Below are 26,488 nucleotides of genomic sequence, written 5' to 3'. Positions count from 1 at the left end.
GTACATTGTATTTGCTACATAAAGCTATGTAAACTGACAATTAAAAATAAGAAATTTTCAGTGCATCTTTCTCTTTCACAGTGAACAGTGGCTGTGTGGCTGGTGAGCTGTTCCGTACCAGGTGCCGCTGGCCTCTCTAAATTCCTTTAATATGGTGAGACTGGCAGGACTGTGGGCACTGACCTGGGGGTATTTTGCAGACCGTGGCTGGGTGCCAGCCGTAGCGCTGGTTGCAGTTTGGGCTTTGAACAAAGATGGCGCTGTCACTGAGGCACTCTGCGAACACTTCTCCTCCGATGTAGTAGAGCCGGACCCCTCGGCCTGTACACAGCACACCACAGGACATATATGGTCATCAGGAAGTGTGTAGCACATAGGGCAGATAAATGAACATTCAGGAAGTATGTAGCACACACACACTCTTCAAATAGTGAGCGTAACATGAACAATGCCTGAGATTCATATAGTGCCAAGACAAAACTTGTCATTCATCATTCATGCATCATTCATTCACACCACACTTGTTTTCTACTTTTGTATCTCTCTGATATTCTCAGTTGTCTCCCATCCAAGTACTAACCAAATGTACTGTAGCATGATAAAATATTAATATATGAATATAAACTAAACAAGGAAAGAAGACACTGGACATACCCAAAACTGAAAATCCACAAATGTGCTGCTGTCACAAATGTGCAATAATAAGTGTGTGCGTATTGTGCCATGTTTAATAATACAGTTATCTTGAGCCTGAAGTACAGTGGACACTTGTGTTGTGTTGTGTGTTGTCCAGTACCGATGTGTCTGCGTGTGAGCTCCACGGCGGCGTTGCGGTTGACGTTGGACAATAGCCCCAGACAGAAGCGCTCGGAGTTGGAGGGGTCAGTGAAGCCATCCACGGTGAGGGAAGGCTGGGAGGCGTGGAAGGTCTCACCCACGCGCTGGTTCAGCTCATAGTACGAGATGGAGCACCAGAAGGCCGGCTCGCAGTACGTCACCGGCTGGAGGTCTGAAAAACACACAATTTTACTCTTCACGTTTAAAGGTCCTATAGTACGGACAACTGACTCTTGTGAGCTTTAAGCCATGTTAGAATTCTTATCAAACACATGGAGTTGTGTTTTCTTTCATTCACATGTTTGACTGAACCCTTTATTTTTAGTCTGTCTTCATCTTCAAAGTTCAGAATGCTTTGCAGAGCTGAAATGATCCAAATGATTCTAGTGAAGGTGTATGGAGTTTAAAAGCTAAGGGGTGCACTTCCTGTACTATCACATGACATCACAAGGAGAGTTTGATGTTTGAGAGAAAAACTCAGCCTAAATGTGCAGGGTTTGTGTGTTAAATTTGTGTAAATGAAACAAAACACAAGTCCAGGTCTGTTTTTTAAGGAAACAATATTAATACATTTAATATTGTAAAAAACACAAACACACAAATCTAGACTTCTCATATTGCACTTTCGCTCTAGAGCTTGTGTTGTCTCATCTCCACTAACAGCAGTTGATTACATATTTGACTAATAATAGTTGTAGTAATAATAGTAAGATGTACTACTGGCACTGGACTGGCCTTCACTCAAATGTATTCTGACACTACAGTGCGTTATATAAGTCACCAGCAGCGCTCCAGCGTGTCAAGGACTGATCCGGGGCATTTTGTTTTGTTTCATTTAGTTTTTTTGTCAGCTCATATCCCCCACTTTGGCCTTAGCATGTCTCTCTTCTCACACCAATAGTTCATGACAAATCTGTTCTGACTCGATTGTATAACTAGTGCTTATTCTTCCAGTAACCACGACAGCATTGTTTAAAGTATTTTACTTCTATGGGACTAACACATAACACATGAAATATCACCATGTCACCTTTTATTGTTTGGAAAATGTGATATTCATCGAAAACAACCTAACAACATGGGAGTAAGAAGGGAGCGGGGGTGATGTAGGATTGTGGGCACAGTTTTGCACCATAGACTACAAAAAAGTGGACTAAGCGAGCATGACGTCAACCACAGCGTTCAGCTCCACTCAAATGAATTTTCGCGATGTTACAGGAACTATTTTGGACTCAGGCTCAACATTATAAATAGGACTTTTTTGATGAACAAAATTGTGAAAAAATTTAACAAAAAATAATAATAATACTAATAATAAGTAAAATAAAATAGGATCATGTAGAGCGGATTAATGCAAACCAAAATGGCCCACATGAGCAGTTACAGAGAGAGGGACGACAGTATCTCAATGGAAGTCACTGGGAGCCATGGAGATCAGAAAAGGCAAGCCAGGTATAATGCGAGTTAAGAGAATAGTGTATTTATAAACTATAGAACACTAAAGACTCTAATACATAATGCTGATGCAGCAGACATCACTTCTCACAGCTAAGCGCTTTAAGATAGTTTGAGAGAGAGGACGAGCAGAATCCTCCAAGTGTATGTAGAAGATCAACTTAGGCATGCTGTGAGTCTATCATTCGAGAAACTAGGTAGCAATTGCGCCCGATCACTGACTCCTCTATAAACCTCTCCCGTACTTTGGAACGTGTTGCTACATGAGGCGTGAGCATGGTTGAGCCATTCATCCCCTCCTATCGTTTTACACAAGTTCCAGGCCAAATCTACACGATCGCTGTAATAATGCTTGTAAAAATCTGCAACATCTAACAACAGGAATTTATTCCTACAAGGATGGATCTCACGAGGAAGTGAATTACATGCCAATTCATTCATACCTATCTATGCAGGACAAAAACAACTCTACAACTCCTCTTAGTAAAGTCACCATCCATCCATAGAGACATGACTTGAGTGATTTTGTGTTTTCGTAGAGCCCGATAAAGTCCCATATACGCGCTGATCGATCAGTTCTCTCAGCGCTGGTATGATACAACGTGTCGAGTGATGTTAAGAGTCATAACACTTCTTAAGTTCCCATGCATCTTCAGCCTTAGTGAAAACAATTGGCTTAAGTGCACAGCATCTGATATGAGAGAGGAGTTATATTCATGACAGAGTATTCATTGGCGCGCGGTGACTGACATCGGTCGCACCAGTCTGTAACGATAGTGTACACCACACAAGCAGCGAGTTGCATCTTGTCTCCCGCCTTAATTCCTATTAATTACTGCAACCTCACACCAGCCCTGCAGCCTTCACAGCTCCATGGTTACGAGTGGACCCGTATACAGACTGCGCGAGATATATGTTTGTGAAAGTATTATATCTTGCGGAATGACCTAGAAGTCCTTGCGACATTCAAGTGGACCCACTTTCAGGGAGGATCCGAGTCTCCGTGTTCTCTTGGAATTCATTTGAGAGGTAGCTGTCACACAGTCTAAAACATTGTATACAAATATGCGACTACTCCGATAACTCTTCCCACTACTTTCGCCTCCCCCTTCTCTCACCAATCTCTGCTCTCTCCTACGTCTCACAACTCCTCTCTTATACATATCTCTACCTCCCAACCACGCATCTACTATCTACTCTTGCACCTACTCCCAACACACTTCATCCACCATTCTACCCTTCCTCTCACATAAAATACTATCAAGATACTCCATCACATACTTATAAATGTGTTCCACTTCCAACTCTACATTACCCATCTACATACATATACAGTTCTGCTAACACATCTGCCTACTCTATGCTTCGATTTCTCTCAGTGTTCCTGCGTACCACTTCCTCATTCACATACTCTCGCCCCCCTCCTCCGATACTTCCCTTATACTCTCTACCTGTACCATTCATATAACTCGATACAATCACCACTTTTCATCTGCGTCTTCTCTCGAGTGCGCAACATACTCTCGCGTACACAGTCGCCCTGCCCTCCCATCGTTCTTCTTCACTACTTCTCCTTACTCTCCATAGCTCACATCCTTACCCTACTCTCTATCTCTCCGTCTGCGTCCTGCCATCTCCCTACCTTTTACGATGCGCCTCCATACGTTGCTCCGCATTCTCCTTTACTATGATGCGCTAGCGCATATAGGTGTAAAAGTGACCTATTTCGTCGATCGATTGTTCCCTTTAGCTCAGCGTGCCTATGTCAACAGAACGATTATAAAAAACCTTCTGTTTGAGCCAGAGTTGCTGAATTCCAGTAATAGAACTGCACCACCTCGTGGGTAGAGGCACTGGGCCCCTGACTCTCTATTCTTAGCCTAAAATTCAACCTCCACAGTCACACATGCTTGGACTAATAGAGAAGGGGACTGGGAGAACCAAGCCATTCAAAAGAAGAAAAAGAAGAGAGTGAATACAGAGGAGTTAATTAACATATTTCTACACCACTACACCTTATCCACTCACAAATATACTCATGTATCTCCGCTCCATCTTCATTATTCTCCCATTCTATACATCCCGTTGCGTCCCGTCTGACTCACCACCCGCTCTACACTGCGTATCGCGTTCCTCTTCTCTCGTTACACCATTTCATTCGAGACACTTCGACTCTAGTCTGTTGATCTCTCTGATAACACATACTCCCCCTCCCTCTCTTACTAAGTTCCCTAATACTTGCCCTCCTTCTTACTCTCCTATCTCCATATTACATCCCTCTGAGCTTAGTGATCGCCTCCTATCAGCTCTACTCTTCCCATCTCTATTGGGTCCCTCTCCTCTCTCCTCATCTCTATAAATCCTTCCTCCAGACCTATTCTATCTACCCAAACCAAATTCTGATCAGACCTAGTCTACATATTCGATAACTCACTTTCTTTCCCCTTCACAACCTACCACCTTACTTTCAATATCAGAGTACCACTTCTTTAGCGTTTCGCTACCTCTCTGGTTAACAAGCTACTCGACCTCTTACATTCCTCTCGCAATCACAATCTCCTCTCTCCTTATCCTTTATTCTCCTACCTGTCTCATCGTTCAATAGTTCCAGTCCCCTTCCTTTCTCCTACCCTCTCTTCCTCTACTCTCTGCAAAAGATTGGATACTCCTTAGCTCTACCTGTGATCTCTTACATTGCTTTCCTGGATTAACCTCTTCTTCTCCTCTTCATTTCTTCACACCGCTTCCTTTCATTCTCGACAAGTATACGCTCCCGTGCTTTTCAGCGTCCTCACCCTACACCCTCGCCTGAGTAGTCGCCTTCTAGCTATGCTTAATATTCTCTGAGTTTGTTTATGTTATTTCTCTTGACTTCAGGGGTCGAGATGTCGATGTACGTATCTGGTAGCAGTGCGTACCTTCCCGGGACAGCACTGGACAGTCATGTTTGTCATGTCCTGTCCGCACCCCGTCGAGTGGCTCACGAGCATACATACAAAAGGCTACGTATGTGTTTATGCCTTGGTTCGATAGGCATACATTCAGACTCCTAATTGGGCGATGTCCACCAGGTGTTATTCTATGCAATATGAGGAGACTTACTTCATTCTATAGATCACCGTCACTTCTGTGAATTGTGGATTGATTTCATACTTGTTCTAAAACATATGTGCCGAATATATAAAATAATGAATCCACTGGTGTTACATCGATTTATAGTTATATAAGTTAGTGCATCATAATCCGAGCATAGCCCAGTGCTTCCCATAAATAGCATACCATTCTATTGCACTTTTCATACTCCAAAACTCGACACCATCCTCATACATACACATTGTATTCACGACCTCATGCATAAAGAGTTTAACAACATACTGCCACACCATTTACAAAGTGTAAGCAGTCACTATTACATGCAAACCACATAAGAAGCACGAATGACTACGATTATATACACACAGTATTAAAGCAAGTCTAGTTTGAACTTGATATGCGTTCCTTACAAATCCAAGACCACATCACCATTCTCGTGGATGTGTGCTAACATATGCTTAGGTGCAACAGTGTTCAGTATGATGTGAAATTAATGAGTGAGAACACAGACTCATGTTAGCGAATTTCAGAGCAGACTTGGTCATCATATACAGAGAGCGAGCACCAAGCTCACAAATACAACGAAGCACAGAGAGATGTGACAAGATCCACGTTTCGCCTGAGCCCGGGCGCAGATTAGAGTGTGATCTGAACCCAACAGCTGTTCAGTTAGACAGGCATATCTTTCTAGGTTTTTGTAAATAATTCTCTTATCTGAGCGTCGCGTAGTCAAACCTAACACCTTCTCATGTCTTTGTATAGAAGGAGTACTAATAAACAAAGTTGTTCCTTGAACTATCTAAAAAACAACTTATCAGCAATAAAAGCAAGACAAAACAATATCATAGACAGTGAGCGACGTGATTATAACTATGATCCCAATGTTAGCTGTATTTTCTGATACAATTTGTTATATCTGCTATTCTCTTGCTCGACTACCGAATTAAAATCACACAAAGGGCCCTTGCCGATGGTTTAGGCTAGTGAGATTCTCTCCATGTCGACAGCGAAAGCGTATCTGTTACACACCTTGATGACATGCTCAGTGTTCGTTTGACATTATCGTAAACCATGTATAGGCGACTCGATCATTAGAATCACTGCACAGTGTGTCTTTTATTAAAACGGTCAAATCAGCAAAACCCTTAACCGAGGATATCATTGATTGTAGAATTTACCATTGTCTCCAAAGCGCCCTTGATATTACAAACGCCCGTTCAACTCATTATAACTCTGACAACACTAAAGATTAATTAGCAAGTTCTGTGGTTTAAAAGTATTCAGATCAAAAGGTAGGAAAATAGAAAGTCACTATTGTCTGATCTAATTTTGACGGCGTAGATGCAATATCGTACGTAGAAAATCGAGGGAGTCATCTAACATCCAAAACAATGGTCTGAGTGAAATGATAGAGTATCTTAAACACAGCAACACTACCGAGGTTTCGTGTCGATTGAGTGACCTACGCGTCCCAACGATACTTGCATACTGATCGAACTTAAAATATCTCTAGCATGTAATACCAAGTTCTGAGTGTTGTAAATATTGAGGTCTTTGTCTTTAATATACATTTAACTGGAACATTACTTGGAGATTCTATATGTTGCATACAGATGAACACCTAGCTGCTCCCTTTAGCTCTATATTTTGAGTGTAGTTGGTGATATATATATAACCCTATCGTGGTACTATGTTTTCGTGATTCTTTGCTTTGTGGCAATCACAATTCTTACAGAAACAATTGATACCAAACTGAATTTGTTCGGTCACACAAAAAACAAGAGTGAACCAGTTCCTATAGTATTGTTCTACCACATAAGATTCATGATTTCTATCTAGCATGTTTTCCATCGGCGAGATTCGCTGGTCACTCTTGTGTTTATGATGATGTCCTTCGTGACAAATCCATACAGCAAGTACCATTATCGAGTAGCTCGATGTTATCGAGCGTCTCTTATAGTTATACCGCCTACCGAGTGAAACTTTTCAAATAACTATCTCAGCGTCACCCTTTTGGAGAGTTGCGTTCTTACACTACCATACCCATCACCACTGATAATCTACTGGTGTATTCAACCTGGACTAATTAAAATACATCTGAGGGTATCTGAGAAGTGAGTTCCACATCGTCCAATCTATGGCAAGCTACACTAACAAAAGATCGGATTCACACGACAGAAGGCGTATGAGTGCTCACATTTCATATAGACTATCGATACTTTGAGAGTCAGTCCTATAGATTCTGTAGTTACATTCTGTCCTTCTCCCGTACCCAATATCTCTTTCAAATGCTACACCACGGACAGCTCCGCACACTACTCTGATAGCTTATGAGTTATAAGTCATGCGCGAGTTAAATGGTCGGACGCGTGTGGTGTAGTCAGTGCGATTCTTTAGTCTTTGAGCGATAGGTGGTTCGACTTCATAAGTTACTTTACACAATTACAGTCGATCACAACACGAAGTAATTTAATCTCCAGATAGCTGCCTGACCTAACGTGGGACGCTCATACTTGACATTTCAATGTGAGCGTGACACGAGCTCATTAGTCTAGGATGCAGAGTCCTGGTTCCACTAAAGTCTACTAAGTATCACCTCACAGAAGACATCGACAAAGCATGCGTTTCTCACTTCCAAGTAATGTTCGCTACTGCATATATAAGGTGAATAACGCACGCTCAGAGATCTTATTTGCGTGCGATAGATTGAGAATAAACTTAAAAGTCTCGTGTACTAGCAGAGTGTGCGGAGAATAGAACCCAGACAATAATCTTCTTACTATCAACGATGAACCTGCTTATGTCATTCACTGCACATGTATAGCGCGTGTGAACGTCTTCTGGTGCTACTGGAGTGTTTCTATGTTCTGATACCATACTTCTACAATAACCTTGCAAAATTAGCTGTCGTGAGAAAAGCAGTCATCATAGACGAATCTTTTGTGCCTAATACAGATGAGTTAAAAAATTAACTTGATCCACCGATTAATACACATGCAGACGAGTTACATAATACATGGCCAGAATACAATCTGAATATAAGGCCGTCTTTTCATCGAGACTCTCCTATTATCACAGTCCAGAATAAGTTGCACTCTGATGGTAATCGTGATATAGTATAATTGGATGAATTGTTATCTGGACTCTCCCTTAAGATCTTATATAATATTCGACATCTTAAAATCTAACATTGTATAGCAGCTCAAGCATCTCAAGCTACTGACTTTGAGCGAGGTTGGCCTCATCTAGCAATATACCGCGTGCAAAGTAACTGTGTGAGGAGCTCTACTCGCTGTGAGCTCTGCCGACACCTAAGTTGAGTTGCAGGTTCAGCGAGACAGCTGTGTTTACGTGACTCTTTGTGAATTGGGAGAGTATGCTGTAAGAGAGCCAAGGATGTTGGAGCGGCTGTGCTTTACTGCGATGCCGCAATGTTCGTAGATGAGTGATCAGTAGCATGATGACCGTTCAACTGGTCTTCTCCATACCTGATCATCCTCAGGTTATTATATCTATAATAATAAAAAACCGTCATTGTCGATTGAGTCGAAGCGTTTTCAATATAGAGCAACAGGAGTACGGGTCAGAAAAAGATATGAACTTTTATACTACTTCTAAGTAATGTCTCCTATAAAGTTCTAAACAAGCTACACACACCAACTCAAATATATGATGGCGAAAAAGAGATCATAGTGTAAAATGTCTGGCAAGACACTTTACACTTAGAAGTCATTTGTCCTCTCATCCTATGTGGATCTAGCTCCGCTTCCCGTCTCTTCAGAACCGAGAAGTCGATCTGAGTGATGCTGACATTTTTCTGAGAGAGTGTCTATCAGCATCCATCGCCATCTTCATCTCCAGCACTCGCGCAAGATTGTAAGTGGAGATATGTGTGGCGAGACAGAGAGAGAGAAGAGTGGCCCAGCTGTCTAGAGTAGATGTGCTGCTATATGTCATATCTTTAAAGTTAGTGAGTATTACTTTGAGGATGATTGTCACAATGTTTGATTGCTCAGGTATACTGTGCCTGAAGTTTCTCAACATGCTAATGAGAATCTGTACATCTGTGTACACATGTAGTCGATCTGAAGGAAGGTGTGGTGAACAGCTGCAGTATTGAGTGAAATACTTCTATATCCTGTGTCATACTCCTAATGTAGCAACCTTATACAAGCTAACTCAATATCTCTATGATAGTGGCATCGTGATATACATATATTAAGCTGATAAGTAATTCTCAGATACTCACGAAAGCGTGGTGGGTCTAAGAGTACCTCAAATGTCTCTGCAACACATGAGACAAAATAAATTAAAGATATATAAGATAGTGTCTGCACAAAATTGTTAGTGAAGCAGGTCCTTACTGCTCATTCTCTCTCATGTCCATTTGTTCGAATAGCTGTCCCGGTACACAATTTTCTGGATCTTTCGTGCATCTGCGGTGGCGCGGGTCTTGTGATGCGAGGTCTCTGCGCTGACAGTCCCTGCGCATCACCAGATAGATCCGCAAGTTCTGTAAATTCAGTACGCGTTCTTGCGCGTGCGGACGAATGGTGTGCTGGACCATGAAAGACACGATGTTCTGTGAGTTATACCTTCTTCCTTTGCGTGGCGTTGTGTTCTTCTTTCTTCCATGCTACTCTCTCGGCGCTTCTCCTTTCATGCTCCTCTCTTTGCGTTCTCCATGACCTCGACTCAAGCTACCTTAGCGCGCGGCTCGCGCTCTCACTCTACCATGCCATCGAGGACAAACTGTGACCATGGGCGATGCTTTATACGAGATAGCTGTCTGGTATGAGATAAGATGACTTTCTAACAGTGAACCATCTAAAGATCAGTGTAATTGAGGACCGTAGATATATAGATGTCTATTCAAGTATCGATGTCCCCCAGTACTGATTGACACTTAGACATGTCATAAAACTCCAAAACTCCAGCGGAACAACCTATGGGCTCGTCAAGCATCCAGTGTAATATCGCAGTCCATGCGATTTCTTCGAAGCGCCTAATCCAAAATAAATTATACAGGCCTTGAGCGTGATCACGTGTCACTCAGAGAGGACCACTTTCATCAGTTTATTTATGTGATATATATACTTATAGCTCTCTTAAGGAAGCATGGTTGCGTTGCAACACAGAGTATGTAGTGAGCACAGGAGAGTGTCAAGTGTATGTGCAAATGACTAAGATCGCATACTTAGCTGTTTTACGTCGCAATTACCTTACCGGTAGCAACTAGATTTCTCACCAGCTACGTATTAAATAAAATATTATTCACGATTCAATATTCATAGTGGCTCACAAACGGCTAACAAGAGCTGCAACAGACTCATTTTTAGATAAATATAACCTATATTATCTGTGAACAAACATTGTTAATATTCTATCTTTTTCCTTCTTTTAAAATACCTTGACAAGAACTTAATTCAAAGAACTAAGTACCTTAAAAAAGCTGTTAAAAACTGTATATTTCTTCATTATAGTTCTTGCACTTGAAATGTTGTAGCGCCATAACTGTGCTCAATCAAGTGGTATATCACCACACACTTTAAAAGAGGTTCTCTAAGATTGTCATTCATGCATCTGTTTTTAGGCGGCTTATGAGTGCGTAGCCGCGTGATCTCAAGTGGTATGCGCTGAGCAATTCTTCTAGATGCTATTCTGTAGTATGAGATAAGTAAAACAAGTTGCTACAAATAGCGTATAACTTCAAAAAATAGACCATTTACATTTAAGAATATCTTGACAATTGAAGTCCATCTAAACTGAGAATTTTATCAGAGTTATTTATATAATATCGGTCATAATTAGACTAAGCACTTCGTTCTAACCGATCATAAATCAATTTCAAATCTTAATAGACATTCATTCAGACACAATCCGCTTCAACAAAGAGAAGCAAAATAAGTTCATATCTTACCAGCTATTTTCAGTATTATTAAGATGCTAAGCAACATTTTAGTTTTTTCTGATATGGTGCATAACACACGAGCTTGGTCAATTTATTGAGTTAACAGTTTATCCCTATATGTGTCCTGCTCATCATTGTGGTTCTGTGCGACTTGTTATACATTGTGTCCTGTGAGTGAGAGCGTAGCTATTCATTATACTAACAGTATAGTGATAGTCACAGACCCCAACACTTCAGGGAATGTGATTAGTACACTTATCCATAAAAACCGACTGCTGTTCTGAGTGGCTGGAGATATTAAAACCCCAACAAACAACGCTAGTGTCCCATCGTGCTCATGCTCTAATGTACCTAGCCAATGACCCACTAGTACAGATGACCACCACGAGGTCTCGGTACATCAATGATTATCGGTGATCTCAGACTTGCAATTTCCTGAGCGTTACAAACCTTACGTAGCTTAACCATGCTGCGGGGTTGTAGAAGCAGCAGGGGAACAAGACAGACAGGGCAGCAAAGATGACTGGCGAGCGACGGAGGGCAACAGAATGTATGTGCAATATGTTTGTCAAATCTAAACTAGTGTCAGCGTGGATATAAAGCCTGTGAGGGTGTCAGATATGCACTGAAATGCGTGATCGATTGCCACGCTGGGCAGTTGCATACCGGTGTTCATACACTTCCGGCGAATTCGCGAGTGGCTGACACTTGAGTTGCAGGTTCAAGAATAGTAGGGAATAGAACTTGTGAGGTGAGTCAATCTAAGGTGTGACAGTAGAGTTAGCCGGAGGCACCTTAACACCTGGGTGATTGCCAGCAGCACATACTGACAACCGGTGACCACTCAACATGCTCAACTTGAGGCAGCTATGAAGTAGAAATATAGCACAAAGCATAATAATGGACAAATGCTGCGAGAAGAACTGCTATGCAATAAAACACGCTCCCCAATTAGTCACAGCTAGGGTATGATCTATAAACAAGAACCGTGTTGTCTGGAAACTGTGTGAGCTATAATAAATGTGATGCAGGAGTCGGCAATAATGATAAAATCCTAGTCTGTAGTGTGTAGGAGACGGTAGGCAACAAGACAAACGTTGCTAATCTTAATACTGAAAGTTTATCTGATGCAGATATTATATTAGAGCAGGGATGATTACAGGAGTATAGTGCATTGCACCGATGAAATACACGTCTGCGAGACGACATCTCATCAGCACTTAGCGTGCTCCTATGCGACCTAGTGGCTGTGTCATGTACACGCAGTTCGTTAAATCATAGTGTGGGTGCTAATTTTCATTCATCACCACCTAATAACCTCGTTTCTGTAACCCACATAATATTATTAAGAGCATAGTCGTCTTGAGAGATATTTTACCTAGGAAAGAATATATGGTAGATGACAACGGAAAAGTGGCAAATAGAGAGCAGTAGTATAGAGTGAGTGGTGTCCTTCCAGTTCCCCATTTACTAGTGGTGACATGCCCACTCAGAAGGTGCAATGAGGTGGTTAGGTGAACAGGCCATGTCTTTTCATCGTGAGCTGCGGCTGATGGTGTGTGCGTAGTTACACGGGCTCGTCTACGATACAGCTAGAGTTGAGTAGGAACCTGATGGACACTACTTGATTGCGTGACTATAGTACTATCTAAGATGTGGGTTGTGTACAAGGTAGATGAGATGATGTTAATCTGCAATCGTGCGAGCACTTCCCACTGCAATATCAGTCGCTTGAAGCCAATCGCGGTGTATATAGTGGGGCCACCATGCATCTTGCGAGGGTCGTAGTGAGAGGTGGGTAGTTGTAAGTGGCTGTACCATAAGTCTCAATAGTGATGGTGGTTAGCAAGGCGGGTCGGTGTGTCTGTTATGGGACTATAGGCAGCAAATAAGATGAGCGAAGATGGAGTGTGATGTATAGGTGAGCGCCACAATTGATCATCAATGAGATGAGAGTAATGTTGGTAGTGTCGTATCAGTGATCTGATTGGTCGAGTTCTCATATATCTCGTGACAGCCACTGCCCCTTCGAGTGCAGTGGTAGGCTCACATCATCCGCAGTCTACACATGATCATAATGTACTCAATATTAACTCCAGACTGTGTGCGAGTACTCAGTCCAAGCATAGGTTACTGCAGTCGGTTGGGCGTCTCTTCATATAGATACACTAGGGGTGCTTTCCGGGTGTGTATATGGGTGTGTGTCTGGATGTGTGTCTGGGTGTGTGTCTGAGTGTGTGTCTGGGTGTTCCTGGGTTCTCGACATGTTGGTAGTGGTAGGGGGTTGGTTGTGTGTCTGGGTCTGCCTGGTAGTGTTTTGAGGTGTGTCTGGGTGTGTGTATGGATGTGTGTATGGATGTGGGTCTGGTAATGGTTTATGGGTGTGTGTCCAGGTGTGTGTCTGAGTGTGTGTCTGGGTGTACCTGGGGTCTCGATACACTGGTAGTGGTAGGGGTCGGTTGCTGTGTGTATGGGTCTGTCTGGTAGTGGTTTATGGGTGTGGGTGTGTGTCTGGGTGTGTGTCTGGGCGTATCTGGGGTCTCGACGGGCTGGTAGTGGTAGGAGTCGGTTGCTGTGTGTATGGGTCTGTCTGGTAGTGGTTTATGGGTGTGTCTGGGTGTGTGTCTGGGTGTGTCTGGGTGTGTCTGGGTGTGTGTCTGGGTGTGTCTGGGTGTGTCTGGGTGTACCTGGGGTCTCGACGCGCTGGTAGTGGTAGGGGTTGACGCACACCTCATCCTTCTTGGTGTGGAAGGCGTACTCACACAGCTCCACGGCCCGGAGCTCATGGTGGGACTGGAGGTCGGGCCAGCGCCACAGCCGGCAGTAGATGACGTGCGGCAGGCCTTTTCTGTGGGACACCTGGAGACGCCCATCCAGAGACCTGCACAGCACAGGGACAACGTTCATCACAATCCACTCCAAATCACACTTGAATAAACAGAATTAGCAAATCAGAAAGACTACCATAATTTCCTCCACAAATAACAACATCTCCTGTCTTCCTCTTTAGATCTGTATAAACTTCTGAAATATGATTCGTGCATTAGTTTGTAAAGTATTATATAATATAAAATATTTCAGTCAACAAATAAGTCTTGGAAAGGCAGGGCACATAACTCCATGTGATACACAATACAAGGCCAACAACAACATCACTTCTGATATTAAGCAAACTGAGGCCCTGTCCACACTAGTACGTATTCGAGTCATTTTCGTTGTGGATGCAGTGTTTGTCCACACTAATCCGACTGAAAACGGCTCCAGAGACAGAACGATCTGGTGCCTCCAGCTCCCACAAATTCATTTGAGTACAGATCTAATCCAGCAGTGTGTGGACGCCTGAAAACGCTGATACACTGATGTAGTTCTATGCGCTGTGAAGTAACTAATTCAGAACCAAAACGGTACGAGGTTAGAATATATGTCCATTCATATACACGGCCTATGCGTACAACTTGCAGATGTATAATCTCTAAAAAGTTTAACATGAACCATCTCCAACGTGATAGAAGCACAGAACAGACTCACCATCAGCATCAACATCCCTCTGTCACAGAAAGAACACTCATATTCCACTGAATTGTGTCCTTTACTCCGACAGAAGCTGAACCGCATCAGAGCACAATAGCAGCTGTTTTTTGAGTGCTTCGTTTATGCAAATTAGCCAAGCAGTTTTAAGTTTTGTTTCTGTAAAATGTAAACAAATCTGCTCAAAGCTGTGTGGATAGGGAAGGCTTGCAAACACAGAAACAACATGTCTAGATGCAGATAATTTCCGATACGTTGATATGGTGATACCCAGATTCGTTTCAGTGTAAACGTAGTCTGACTCTTTAAGTCATGTTAGAATGCTGAAATCATCCAAATGATTCTAGTGAAGCTCTATGACTGTGTAGCACTTCCTGTATTCCCACGACAGCACAAGGTGGAAGTGAGTGTTTTCTGTTTGAGAGAGGAACTCAGCCTAAATGTGCAGGTTTGTGTGTTAAACATGTGTGAATGAAACAAAACATGACTCCAGGTCCGTTTGTGATGAGGAAACTACATTATATATTATAGCGTGGGTCAGAAAACAGAGTGATATGGGCCCTTTAAGTTTAAGCATCACTGACACAGATACAGACTCACACAGGATCACTGTAGAGATAACAGGGATGTAACAACCCAAACATCGTGAAATATCATATCGTTACAAGGATCACAATAATACTGTGGGCCATCACAATATATCGAAGTCTTCCTTTTTAAATTATTAAAGTGCAGCAACATAGCTAAAAACTCACACAGGGAACTACATAGACCTACATAGAGCCTTTTCTCCGTTTCAGTGCCGACTATTAGTACATGAAGAAATAACTATTACAAGCACTTTTAAATGACACAACCAAAGTATTGTCAAGGCATTTTAAAAGGAAATGCAGCATATTCAAAATTCTGTTAGCCTCCTCAAAATATCACAATAAATATCGAACCGTAAGATGCATATCACGAAAGTATCATACCGAGAGGTTTAATATCGTTACATCCCTAATACCAAATGATGAACATGTCAGCACAGCTCTTCTCACAGCTCAATCACAGTCACAGTGCTTACAGTGTTCACAAGGAGGAGAATTACTAAAGTACTATTAGCTATAATAATGAAGTATTAAAAGGGCCCTGTGTAACTTTTCTGGTGGAGAGTCCAAAACCTTCTGTTCTCTGGAGATGATGTTCCACAAAATGGCAGGAAACTGAGCTATCTTCATGGAGACCAGTAAGTGATTTTGGCAATAAAAACGCCTGGAACTGAATAAATATAACATCATTATGACCGGGGCTGTAGTCTTTAGTCACTGGATTTTATTTAGGTTTTAAGGATTTATATGTATAAGAGTAGAAAGAGGAAAGCATGGAGTGAATAAGCTGAAATTTGGGAGTTTAGTCTTAGTTTTTCCCATAGCCTATAAGTACACAGTTCCCTAGTACTTTCTGTTGAAATCATTTTGTTGTACAGTTTTTGACTGACGTATGGGTCAGATACTTGGTCAGATCACTGATACTGAAAAGTTTTTTTAATAGACACAAACCGATATATTGGTTGGCTGATATATATCGGGCCGATATTCTGCATGAAGAACATGTGTATAAAGCCTCAGTCCAAAGACCAAAATGAACAAAATGGGCCCAAAACATGGGGCAGAGGTCACTGCCATCAGCTGTTCTGGATTCTAAACATAAATATAAAATTTTCATGAGAAAAGCTCCAAAAAAATGATGTGCTGCATCTTTTTAGAAGAAGCGTCTGATATACAGTAGTGACATTTGACACTGTGTATTGACTCTGGCCTGGTCCTTGTGCAGTCATGTACTGTAATACTCCAGACAGACTCATCACACTCTGCAGGAGACAGTGGGACATATGTGTTTTCTATGTGTCTATAGTTGGAGGTCAGAGGCTACACTAAATCCCTCCTGATGAACCAATGAGTGCGCCCCTGTCCAAACACATCCAGGTCACGCAGGGGTCAAGTCCCTGAGGGCAGCTCCATCTGGGACAGTCATTGAACACAGCACAACAGGCCTCTGTTTTTGACTCTTGTTTACTGTGGTGGTGAAAGAGTGAAAGGGGAGGATGCTTCAGCTCTATTTCACAGAAGTGTTCAGTGATGGAGGCCACACTGCTCTGCTACAAGAACAACTCACCCCAAAACACCATATCATGACTTACACGGCTCTGCCTTTTAAGTTTGTAAAAAATGTTTTCTAGCTGGATGAAGTGACAAAGTGTTTGGTTTGATTTTTGTCATAAAGTTCTGATTTTATAATATACAATCTGCAGATAGAAAAGCTTTAAAGAGGCATTATTACACTTCTGTGGAATATTAATTGATAACACATGATCACCATGTTCCCTTTTATTGTGTAAAAATTACTCAAACACCCACTCTGGGCACTCTTCCCTGAGAGCTCTCTTTGGGTGCTTTTCTCTGGCCGCACTCTTCTCTGGGTGTTCTCTCTGGGCGCTCTGCTCTGGGCGCTCTGCTCTGGGCGCTCTGCTCTGGGCGTGATGGCACTTCCTGTTAGCTCATGCATGTTTCCTGTGTGAGCTGATTTCATGTGAGACTCTGGAGTTTTGTTTTGAGCTTTTGAGCTTAACAGAAGAGCGGAAACTCCTTCTGTAAAGGAACTGACTCACAGGCCTCAGATGAAGTTCTGACTCACGAGGTCACGTGGCAAATATGAACACTTCCCCTTTAAGATTTCACATGACACAAAACAGCGGCGTTTACTGATTTTGCTGAGGATGTGAAAACTACAGAAGTCTGACAGAAGCACAGAACTCTCACATTTCAACTTTTACACTCAGAAATATACTTATATAGAGGGACAATAGCAATACTGCAATGATTAAAAAAACAAAACTCATCGTTTTCATCTTTAAATAATTAGTACTTTATACCACGTGTTCCACAGTGTCCATGTGTGTATACTAGTCTATGTGCTGGAACTTTTTTTTTCATATTGAAATCTAGTTTAGATGCTCCCAACTACACGAACATTCATCACATGCCTTATCTTTACATTAACCACAATCAAACCTCTTAAAATGTTCATAAATATGTAAAGATGTTGTGAATGGACATTTTTTCAAGAGGGGATATTATGCAAAATCACCTTTTTGGAGCTTTCTATCATGTTCTAACCCTGTTTCCTCACCCAAAACATGCCGAAGAGGGTTTAGATGTCATTAGATGTTTATTCAAACCCTCTTTACAGATTATTTGCAGTGCTCCGCTCACAAGCTTACATGCTCACGACAACTCTCCACACACATACATGATAAAAAAACAGTGCATATGCAGTAGTTTCATTAGCAGGATGCACAATGATTTGCTCAGAAGAAGGAATGAACGGAGAGCAAAAGGGAGGGAGACTTACCACATTAAACATGAAAGTGAAACCTCTTTAATATGTTAATACATTGTTGCTTTTTTTTGTGTGAATATAGCATTTTTACAACACTGAAAGGGAACATGATGATCTAAATCTGCTGCCCCACAGAAGTCAAATACTCCCTGTTTACATAATGTAAGTTATAATGTACATTTAGTTTATGTTCAATTGGGATTAATTTGATTTAAAAAAAAAAAGATAAAGATGTGAAAGAAGTTCATAGTGACAGGTGCTGTGATAGTGACAGGGGCTGCTGTGATAGTGACAGGTGTTGTGATAGTGGCAGGTGTTGTGATAGTGCAGGGTGCTAGTGACAATAGTGACAGGGGCTGTGATAGTGACAGGTGCTGTGTTAGTGACAGGTGTTGTGATAGTGACAGGTGCTGTGATAGTGACATGTGTTGTGATCGTGACATGTGCTGTGATAGTGACAGGGGCTGATGTGATAGTGACAGGTGCTGTGATAGTGACAGGTGTTGTGATAGTGGCAGGTGTTGTGATAGTGACAGGTGCTGTAATAGCGACAGGGGCTGTGATAGTGACAGGTGTTGTGATAGTGACAGGTGTTGTGATAGTGACAGGTGCTGTGATAGTGACAGGTGTTGTGATAGTGACATGGGCTGATGTGATAGTGACAGGTGCTGTGATAGTGACAGGGGCTGCTGTGATAGTGACAGGTGCTGTGTTAGTGACAGGGGCTGATGTGATAGTGACAGGTGCTGTGATAGTGACATGGGGCTGCTGTGATAGTGACAGGGGCTGATGTGATAGTGACAGGTGCTGTGATAGTGACAGGGGCTGATGTGATAGTGACAGGGGCTGTGATAGTGACAGGGGCTGCTGTGATAGTGACAGGTGCTGTGATAGCGACAGGTGCTGTGATAGTGACAGGTGCTGTGATAGCGACAGGTGCTGCTGTGATAGTGACAGGTGCTGTGATAGCGACAGGTGCTGCTGTGATAGTGACAGGTGTTGTGATAGTGACAGGTGCTGTGATAGTGACAGGGGCTGCTGTGATAGTGACAGGTGCTGTAATAGTGACAGGGGCTGATGTGATAGTGACAGGTGCTGTGATGGTGACAGGTGCTGTGATAGCGACAGGTGCTGCTGTGATAGTGACAGGTGCTGTGATAGTGACAGGTGCTGTGATAGCGACAGGTGCTGCTGTGACAGTGACAGGTGTTGTGATAGTGACAGGTGCTGTGATAGTGACAGGGGCTGATGTGATAGTGACAGGTGCTGTAATAGTGACAGGGGCTGATGTGATAGTGACAGGTGCTGTGATGGTGACAGGTGCTGTGATAGCGACAGGTGCTGTGATAGTGACCGGTGCTGTGATAGTGACAGGTGTTGTAATAGTGACAGGGGCTGCTGTGATAGTGACAGGGGCTGTGATAGTGACAGGTGCTGTGATAGTGACAGGGGCTGATGTGATAGTGACAGGTGCTGTGATGGTGACAGGTGCTGTGATAGTGACAGGGGCTGCTGTGATAGTGACAGGTGTTGTAATAGTGACAGGGGCTGCTGTGATAGTGACAGGTGTTGTAATAGTGACAGGGAACATTTTAGAGTTTTCTTGACTTTATTTTATGTAACTGTTCCTCGTGTTCCTCGTGCAGGACTCTAACTGAATGACTTGGGTCTGAATAAGAGCTGTGGTGATTATCTTCTCAGATGTTCACTCCCTCATGGTGTGAAGCCTTGTGGACCAGGCTTTGGATCACACACTAAGGTGTGATACAAGGACAACATCTCAAACTGTATTCTAATTTTAATTCTAAAATAAAAGACTGTTACATATCTGTGTGTATCTGACCCAAACTGCACTCACAGGATTACACCTGCAGGGGGAGTTCACTATGCAGGAAAAAAAGTGATAGTGTATTTAAATAAAGACAGATTCAACTTATGAATCATCAGTTTATCTGTGTTTTTACAAATACCCAAAATACCAAGTCTTCAGCTCCCTCCCTCACTTCTCCTTTCTGCTGGTGTCCCACGGAAATCTTTATGTAAACGTTTTTTTTTTTTTGCTGACTAAAGGCCGTCACACACTACAGGAGAATTGGCCCGATTCTGCCTGCGATTTTCTTCTCCCTGAGTTTGGGGAGGCGTGACCCGACTTTTTGTCTTTGCGTGCGATTTTGTGTGCTCCTCATGTGTGTGTGGTGTGTGTGCGCGCGTGTGTGTGCATACCTACGCTACTGTGACACTGCTTATGACACTGAGAGAGAGGCGAGAGAAGGGAAAAGACGGAGAAGAGTGAGTGAAGAGAGGACACAGAGAGAAGAGGAGAGAAATCCAGTGTCCATCTCATACTGTGTGCAAAGAGGGGGAGAGAAAGACAGGAAAGACAGGAGAAAGAGAGAGAGAAGAGAGCAAAAGAGTGAGAGCAGGAGAGGAGAGAGAAGCCAATGAGAGAGATAGGACGGGGGGAGAGAGAAAACAAGGAAAGACAATACAGAGACTAGAGAGAGAGGAGAGAGAAAAGCAAGAGAGGGAAGAGATAAGACAATGAGAGAGAGAGAGAAAGAGAGTAAAGGGGAGAGGTAGAGAGGAGAGAGAGAAGATGGGGGCATGACAATAAGAGATAAGGGGAAGATAAAAGGTGGAAAGAGAGAGAAGAGACACGACAGCGAGTATAGACAGAGAGAGAGGAGGAAGACGAAAGAGAGAAAGAGGAGAGAAAAGGGAATCAGAACACAGAGTACAGAGAGAGAGAAAAGAGAAAGAGGAGAGAGAGAGGGTTTTACTGTAAAAGTGTGAGTCACAGACCTCAGGGCAAAAGTTCAAATCAATGTATTTTTGTAGAGCCCAAAAGCACAACAGCAGAGGCCTCATGGGAATCACAGAAGTGCAGAGAGACTCCAGTCCACAGTGGAGGAGACGTCTGTGGGACAGTACGTGCTCATTGATACTTAAACCAGTATTTAAACGAGGTTCTGCTCAGCCTGCAGTCCAGAGCTTCACTCCCAGGTTGTGAAAGCGGAGTCTTCACCGTTCGTCCTTAAAGAGCCTGCACCCCATTACAGTTTTCCATGGATTATATAAACAGCTCTTGACAAATCATTATAGAGCACTGCAAAGTGTTTCAGATGAACTAGTTCTGTTTTTCACGTTTTTAAGACAAAATCAGGTACAGCGCTGTTCACTTGACATAACTGAATAATGACGCCATTATTTGGTGCTGTTGAAAACATGACATAAAAATATAGTTTAAATAAATACAGCCAATCAGATCTATGAAATCTGACCACTGATGTTACCAACTCTGACAGAGTGTGTGTGGGATGAGCAAACTGCACCTGACAGTGTGTACGTGTGTGCGCGTGTGTGTATGCATGCATGTGTGTGTGTGTGTGTGTGTGTGTGTGAGAGAGAGAGTTAGAGGAGGGAGGGCCCCCCCAGGTCAGACTCAGCCCTGTCTCAAGTCACAGCACAATCACTGACAGTGACGTTCCCAGGTAATAATAATAATAATAATAATAATAATAATAATAATAATAATAATAATAATGTGGCTCTTTCATTTTCACACAGACGAGTGTTGTGCTTAAAGAACAGAACCTCTCTGGGTTCATCTCTGATCATCAGTGGGACAGAATGTGCACTGGAGCTGAATCCAAATCACATTTTGAGTTGGGGCAATTCTCAAAGCGCAAAGTTTTCACGTATGTAAATGACAGAAAGTCCTCTGCACAGAACTAAACAGAATGTCTTCACAGAAACATCTTGTAGCTGTAGTTTCGACCTCTTCTTGTAGAGGATCAGGTCAGATGTGATTCTGGATGTGTTTCAAATGTGCACTTTGAACAGAATCAAACTATGAACAAGAAGCTGCAATAACAATGTTTGTCTGAAAAATCATTATTAGATATTTGACCCATATGGACCTGAGGACTTCCCCGGGGCCCAGAACACGGCCCCTGAGAGGAGGTTATGTCATGGGACATTGACACAGATGCCCGACCCTCAGCTGTCTGCTCTGTACCACAGTACCACAGTACTAATAATACCACAGCACCACAGTACCACAGTACTAACAGCACCACAGTACCACAGTACTACAGTACTAACAGTACCATAGCACCACAGTACTACAGTACTAATAATACCACAGCACCACAGTACTACAGTACTAACAGTACCACAGCACCACAGTACTACAGTACTAATAATACCACAGCACCACAGTACCACAGTACTAACAGCACCACAGTACCACAGTACTACAGTACTAACAGTACCACAGCACCACAGTACTACAGTACTAACAGTACCACAGCACCACAGTACTACAGTACTAATAATACCACAGCACCACAGTACCACAGTACTAACAGTACCACAGCCCCACAGTACTACAGTACTAACAGTACCACAGCCCCACAGTACCACAGTACTAACAGTACCACAGCGCCACAGTACTACAGTACTAATAATACCACAGCACCACAGTACCACAGTACTAACAGTACCACAGCATCACAGTACTACAGTACTAACAGTACCACAGCCCCACAGTACTACAGTACTAACAGTACCACAGTACTACAGTACTAACAGTACCACAGCATCACAGTACTACAGTACTAACAGTACCACAGTACTAACAGCACCACAGTACTAACAGTAATAACACTACCACAGTATCACAGTACTAGCACTACCACAGTACTAACAGTACCACAGTACCACAGTACTACAGTACTAACAGTACCACAGTACCACAGTACTAACAGTACCACAGCACCACAGTACCACAGTACTAACAGTACCACAGCGCCACAGTACTACAGTACTAACAGTACCACAGCATCACAGTACTACAGTACTAACAGTACCACAGCCCCACAGTACTACAGTACTAACAGTACCACAGTACCACAGTACTAACAGTACCACAGCACCACAGTACTACAGTACTAACAGTACCACAGCATCACAGTACTACAGTACTAACAGTACCACAGCCCCACAGTACTACAGTACTAACAGTACCACAGTACTAACAGTACCACAGCACCACAGTACTACAGTACTAACAGTACCACAGCATCACAGTACCACAGTACTAACAGTACCACAGCCCCACAGTACTACAGTACTAACAGTACCACAGTACTACAGTACTAACAGTACCACAGCATCACAGTACTACAGTACTAACAGCACCACAGTACTAACAGCACCACAGTACTAACAGTAATAACACTACCACAGTATCACAGTACTAGCACTACCACAGTACTAACAGTACCACAGTACTACAGTACTAACAGTACTAACAGTACAACAGTACTAACAGTACCACAGTACTGTTAGTACCACAGTACTAACAGTAATAACACTACCACAGTACCACAGTACCACAGTACTACAGTACTGACAGTACCACAGCATCACAGTACTACAGTACTAACAGTACCACAGCACCACAGTACTACAGTACTAACAGTACCACAGCATCACAGTACTACAGTACTAACAGTACTAGCACTGCCACAGCCCCACAGCCCCACAGTACCACAGCCCCACAGTACCACAGTACCACAGCCCCACAGTACACACAGTACACACAGTACCACGCAGGCTGAGGCAGTCACTTTCTCACGTTGTGGTGAGTGTCTGTGTCGTAAATCTGCTCCATAAAAACTAATGAGTCACCCCCCCTCACACACACACAATTTACACCTGGAGCTACACTGACTTATAACTGCCTGAACTATGCACTAGTGTTTTCACAAGATGATAATAAAAAACACTTTTTATTTAGACAGCAGAATGTGACTTTCATGTGTGTTATATGTGTGTGATCATCAGTGTGCAGTAGGTTCATGTTGGTTCATGTGTGTACTAGTCTATGTGTCTTCTACTAGTTACTTGATACTGGTACAACTCAACATCATTATAAAACTATTCAGGAAACATTCACTTTTGTCCTGACAACACTAGTTTCTATATTAGTTTAAGTATTGATTAGTATCTGATTTTTGATCACTTTAGTTTGACCTATTTTGACAACACAAGTGTGTTCATGCTTTAGTCCCACAGTGTCACACACAATCACACACACAGCAGGTTTCTCAGGGGCCCTTGTTGTGAGTGAGGAGCAGTGTGTGCCCTGAATGTGTCTGTCACGAGGTGTCCTCACACACACAGCTCTGACACGCAGCTCAGCTTCAGCCTGCAGAGGACAGAGCAGGATAATCACAGTTTCACATTTAAAACATTCACACAAATCAAAAGGCTGCAGTGTTGAGGCAGGAAAATGACACAGTCCATGTTGTTCTGTTTTACGGTCAAAAGGATAGGAAAACCAAATATTAACTGATACTGAAACTTAGGGATGCTTCCATCTAGATTTTTCAGCTGGCTAAATATCTGCCAATATCCGATACCAGAAAACCGATACCAGTGTAGGGATTAAATTTCCCCCCCCTGAAAACACAGTCAACTTCAATTTATTACAAAGCTGATCCAGCTGTGTTATACCTGTGGCTTATCCTACAAATAACATAGAGTGTTTATGAACTACAGTTCAAATATTATGAGACGTCCTGAGCATACATCAGTAAATGGTCTCATTACAACCCAATCAGGACACTGGCTGAGGAAAACGATACCTGATCCAGCTAATTTTCCAGGATCTGTACCAGCATCAGTGCATTCCTACTAAAACTAGTGTCAAAACAAGATACTCATTTGAACAGGTATTGATATTAAAAAAGCATTTCTTCTATTCAGTCAGATTGTTTGAGTTTGAGATTTTAGTGACAACATTACTGCGTATAAAAGCTGCCCCCCTGTAGTTTGGACTTCTACAAACATGTTCAGAAATGCATGGAATTCTGGTCTTGGTGAAGCAGTTCAGATTTCAGTCTTCTCTCAAACGGTAATGCTCCAGTGTATAAAAGGGACAGTTTAAAATGGTACACAATCAACAACAGATGATCACAGATTAAATCATATTTACAAAATCTGAAATCTCTCAGTCCTAGTTTTTAATATTGCTCTTGTTATGTCAGGTGTAAGACAGAGCACAACTACTGCCCTGTCGTTCAGCCACAGGTGGTTTACATGGATTCCAGCTTTGAGGAAACATTGTTAACCTCATCCATCTGCAGCCACAACAAAACTGTGCATCATCAGATATTAGAAAACACAGATCCACAGTGTTCACATCTCTTCTTGTAAACACAGTGAGTGGGCACTTGTTGTGACAATGGCAGTGAATGTGAATGCATGTGTCATTGAAAGTATGCAGCCTGACTCAGATGGAGCAGACTGAGCTCAGAGAGGGAGGAGGAGGACAGAGGGAGGAGGAGGAGGACAGAGGGAGGAGGAGGAGGGGGCAAAACAAACTCAAACATCTCCATTTTGAGTTCAGACCTTTGACTTTTTACAAGCGCCTGCCTCAGACTTCAACAAGTCCTCAAAACTACACTCAACCTTTACTCTATTCTGGGCTAGGCTTGTCAAAGGTATTGAAAATCAGATACTAATCAATGCCAAAACTAGTATCGAAACTGGATCCTCATTTGGGCAGGTATATTTAAAAAAGCACCATTCACAGGACAGAAATGAGCCTTTCCTGAATGTCTTTAGAATGATGTTGAGCTGCATCAGAACAAGCCAATGATGTTCATTTTGTCTTCTTATATACTTTAAATTCTTAGGTTCTTTTAAAGACAATGCAGTAAAGTGTATTTACCTTGTTGTCATGTTTCGGCTGCTAGCTGCAAGCCATCTTCAGAACTGTCACCGGTGTTGGTGGTGACGTGTCGTATACTGTATCAGCTGTTGTTACATCCTTTAGGAGATGGCTTGCAGCTAGCAGCCGAAACATGTCAACACTTTACTGCATTGTCTTTAAAAAGAACCTAAGAATTTAATGCATCAGAACACGTATAAGAGCACATAGACTCGTATACACACATGGACCACTATGGAGCCTACTGGACCACTTTAATGCTTTAATGTTGAAAATCATATTCTATTGTCTAAATAAAGAGTGTTTTTCTTATTATCACCGTGGTATCGGAATTGGTAATGAGTATCGAGTCTCTTCTTTAGTATGAAAATCGAGTTGGATGTTTTAGTATCGTGACAACATTACTCTGAACGCTACGAGTTCGGCTTTTGTGTAAACAACAAGTGTGCAGAGTCCTCGTCTGAAGAAGCAAGTGCACTTCGGGGCTAAAGGGGGGTGGGAGGGGGTCTGTGGAGGGGGGGGGGGCACAGTGGGACAATAGG

General features: G+C 42.6%; 1 protein-coding gene across 1 annotated transcript in view; it reads right to left on the bottom strand.

Moving 5' to 3' along the window:
* smad3a (SMAD family member 3a) overlaps window positions 1-26,488 on the bottom strand; it is a 51,666-nt gene that overhangs the window by 5,606 nt on the left and 19,572 nt on the right. The window contains exons 2-5 of the mRNA XM_055154806.1: window positions 13,984-14,177; window positions 13,720-13,868; window positions 797-1,070; window positions 184-321 (exon numbers count right to left, since the gene is read on the bottom strand). Of these exons, the coding sequence (XP_055010781.1) occupies window positions 184-321; window positions 797-1,070; window positions 13,720-13,868; window positions 13,984-14,177 (755 nt within the window). The remainder of the gene's footprint in view (window positions 1-183; window positions 322-796; window positions 1,071-13,719; window positions 13,869-13,983; window positions 14,178-26,488) is intronic.

This window comes from Boleophthalmus pectinirostris, unplaced genomic scaffold, assembly GCF_026225935.1.
Source record: "Boleophthalmus pectinirostris isolate CB_2022bp ecotype Guang Dong unplaced genomic scaffold, ASM2622593v1 HiC_scaffold_19, whole genome shotgun sequence".
Taxonomy (NCBI): Eukaryota; Metazoa; Chordata; class Actinopteri; order Gobiiformes; family Gobiidae; genus Boleophthalmus; species Boleophthalmus pectinirostris.
Note: the sequence above shows the minus strand (reverse complement) of the source record. Positions and strands in the feature narration are given on the sequence as shown.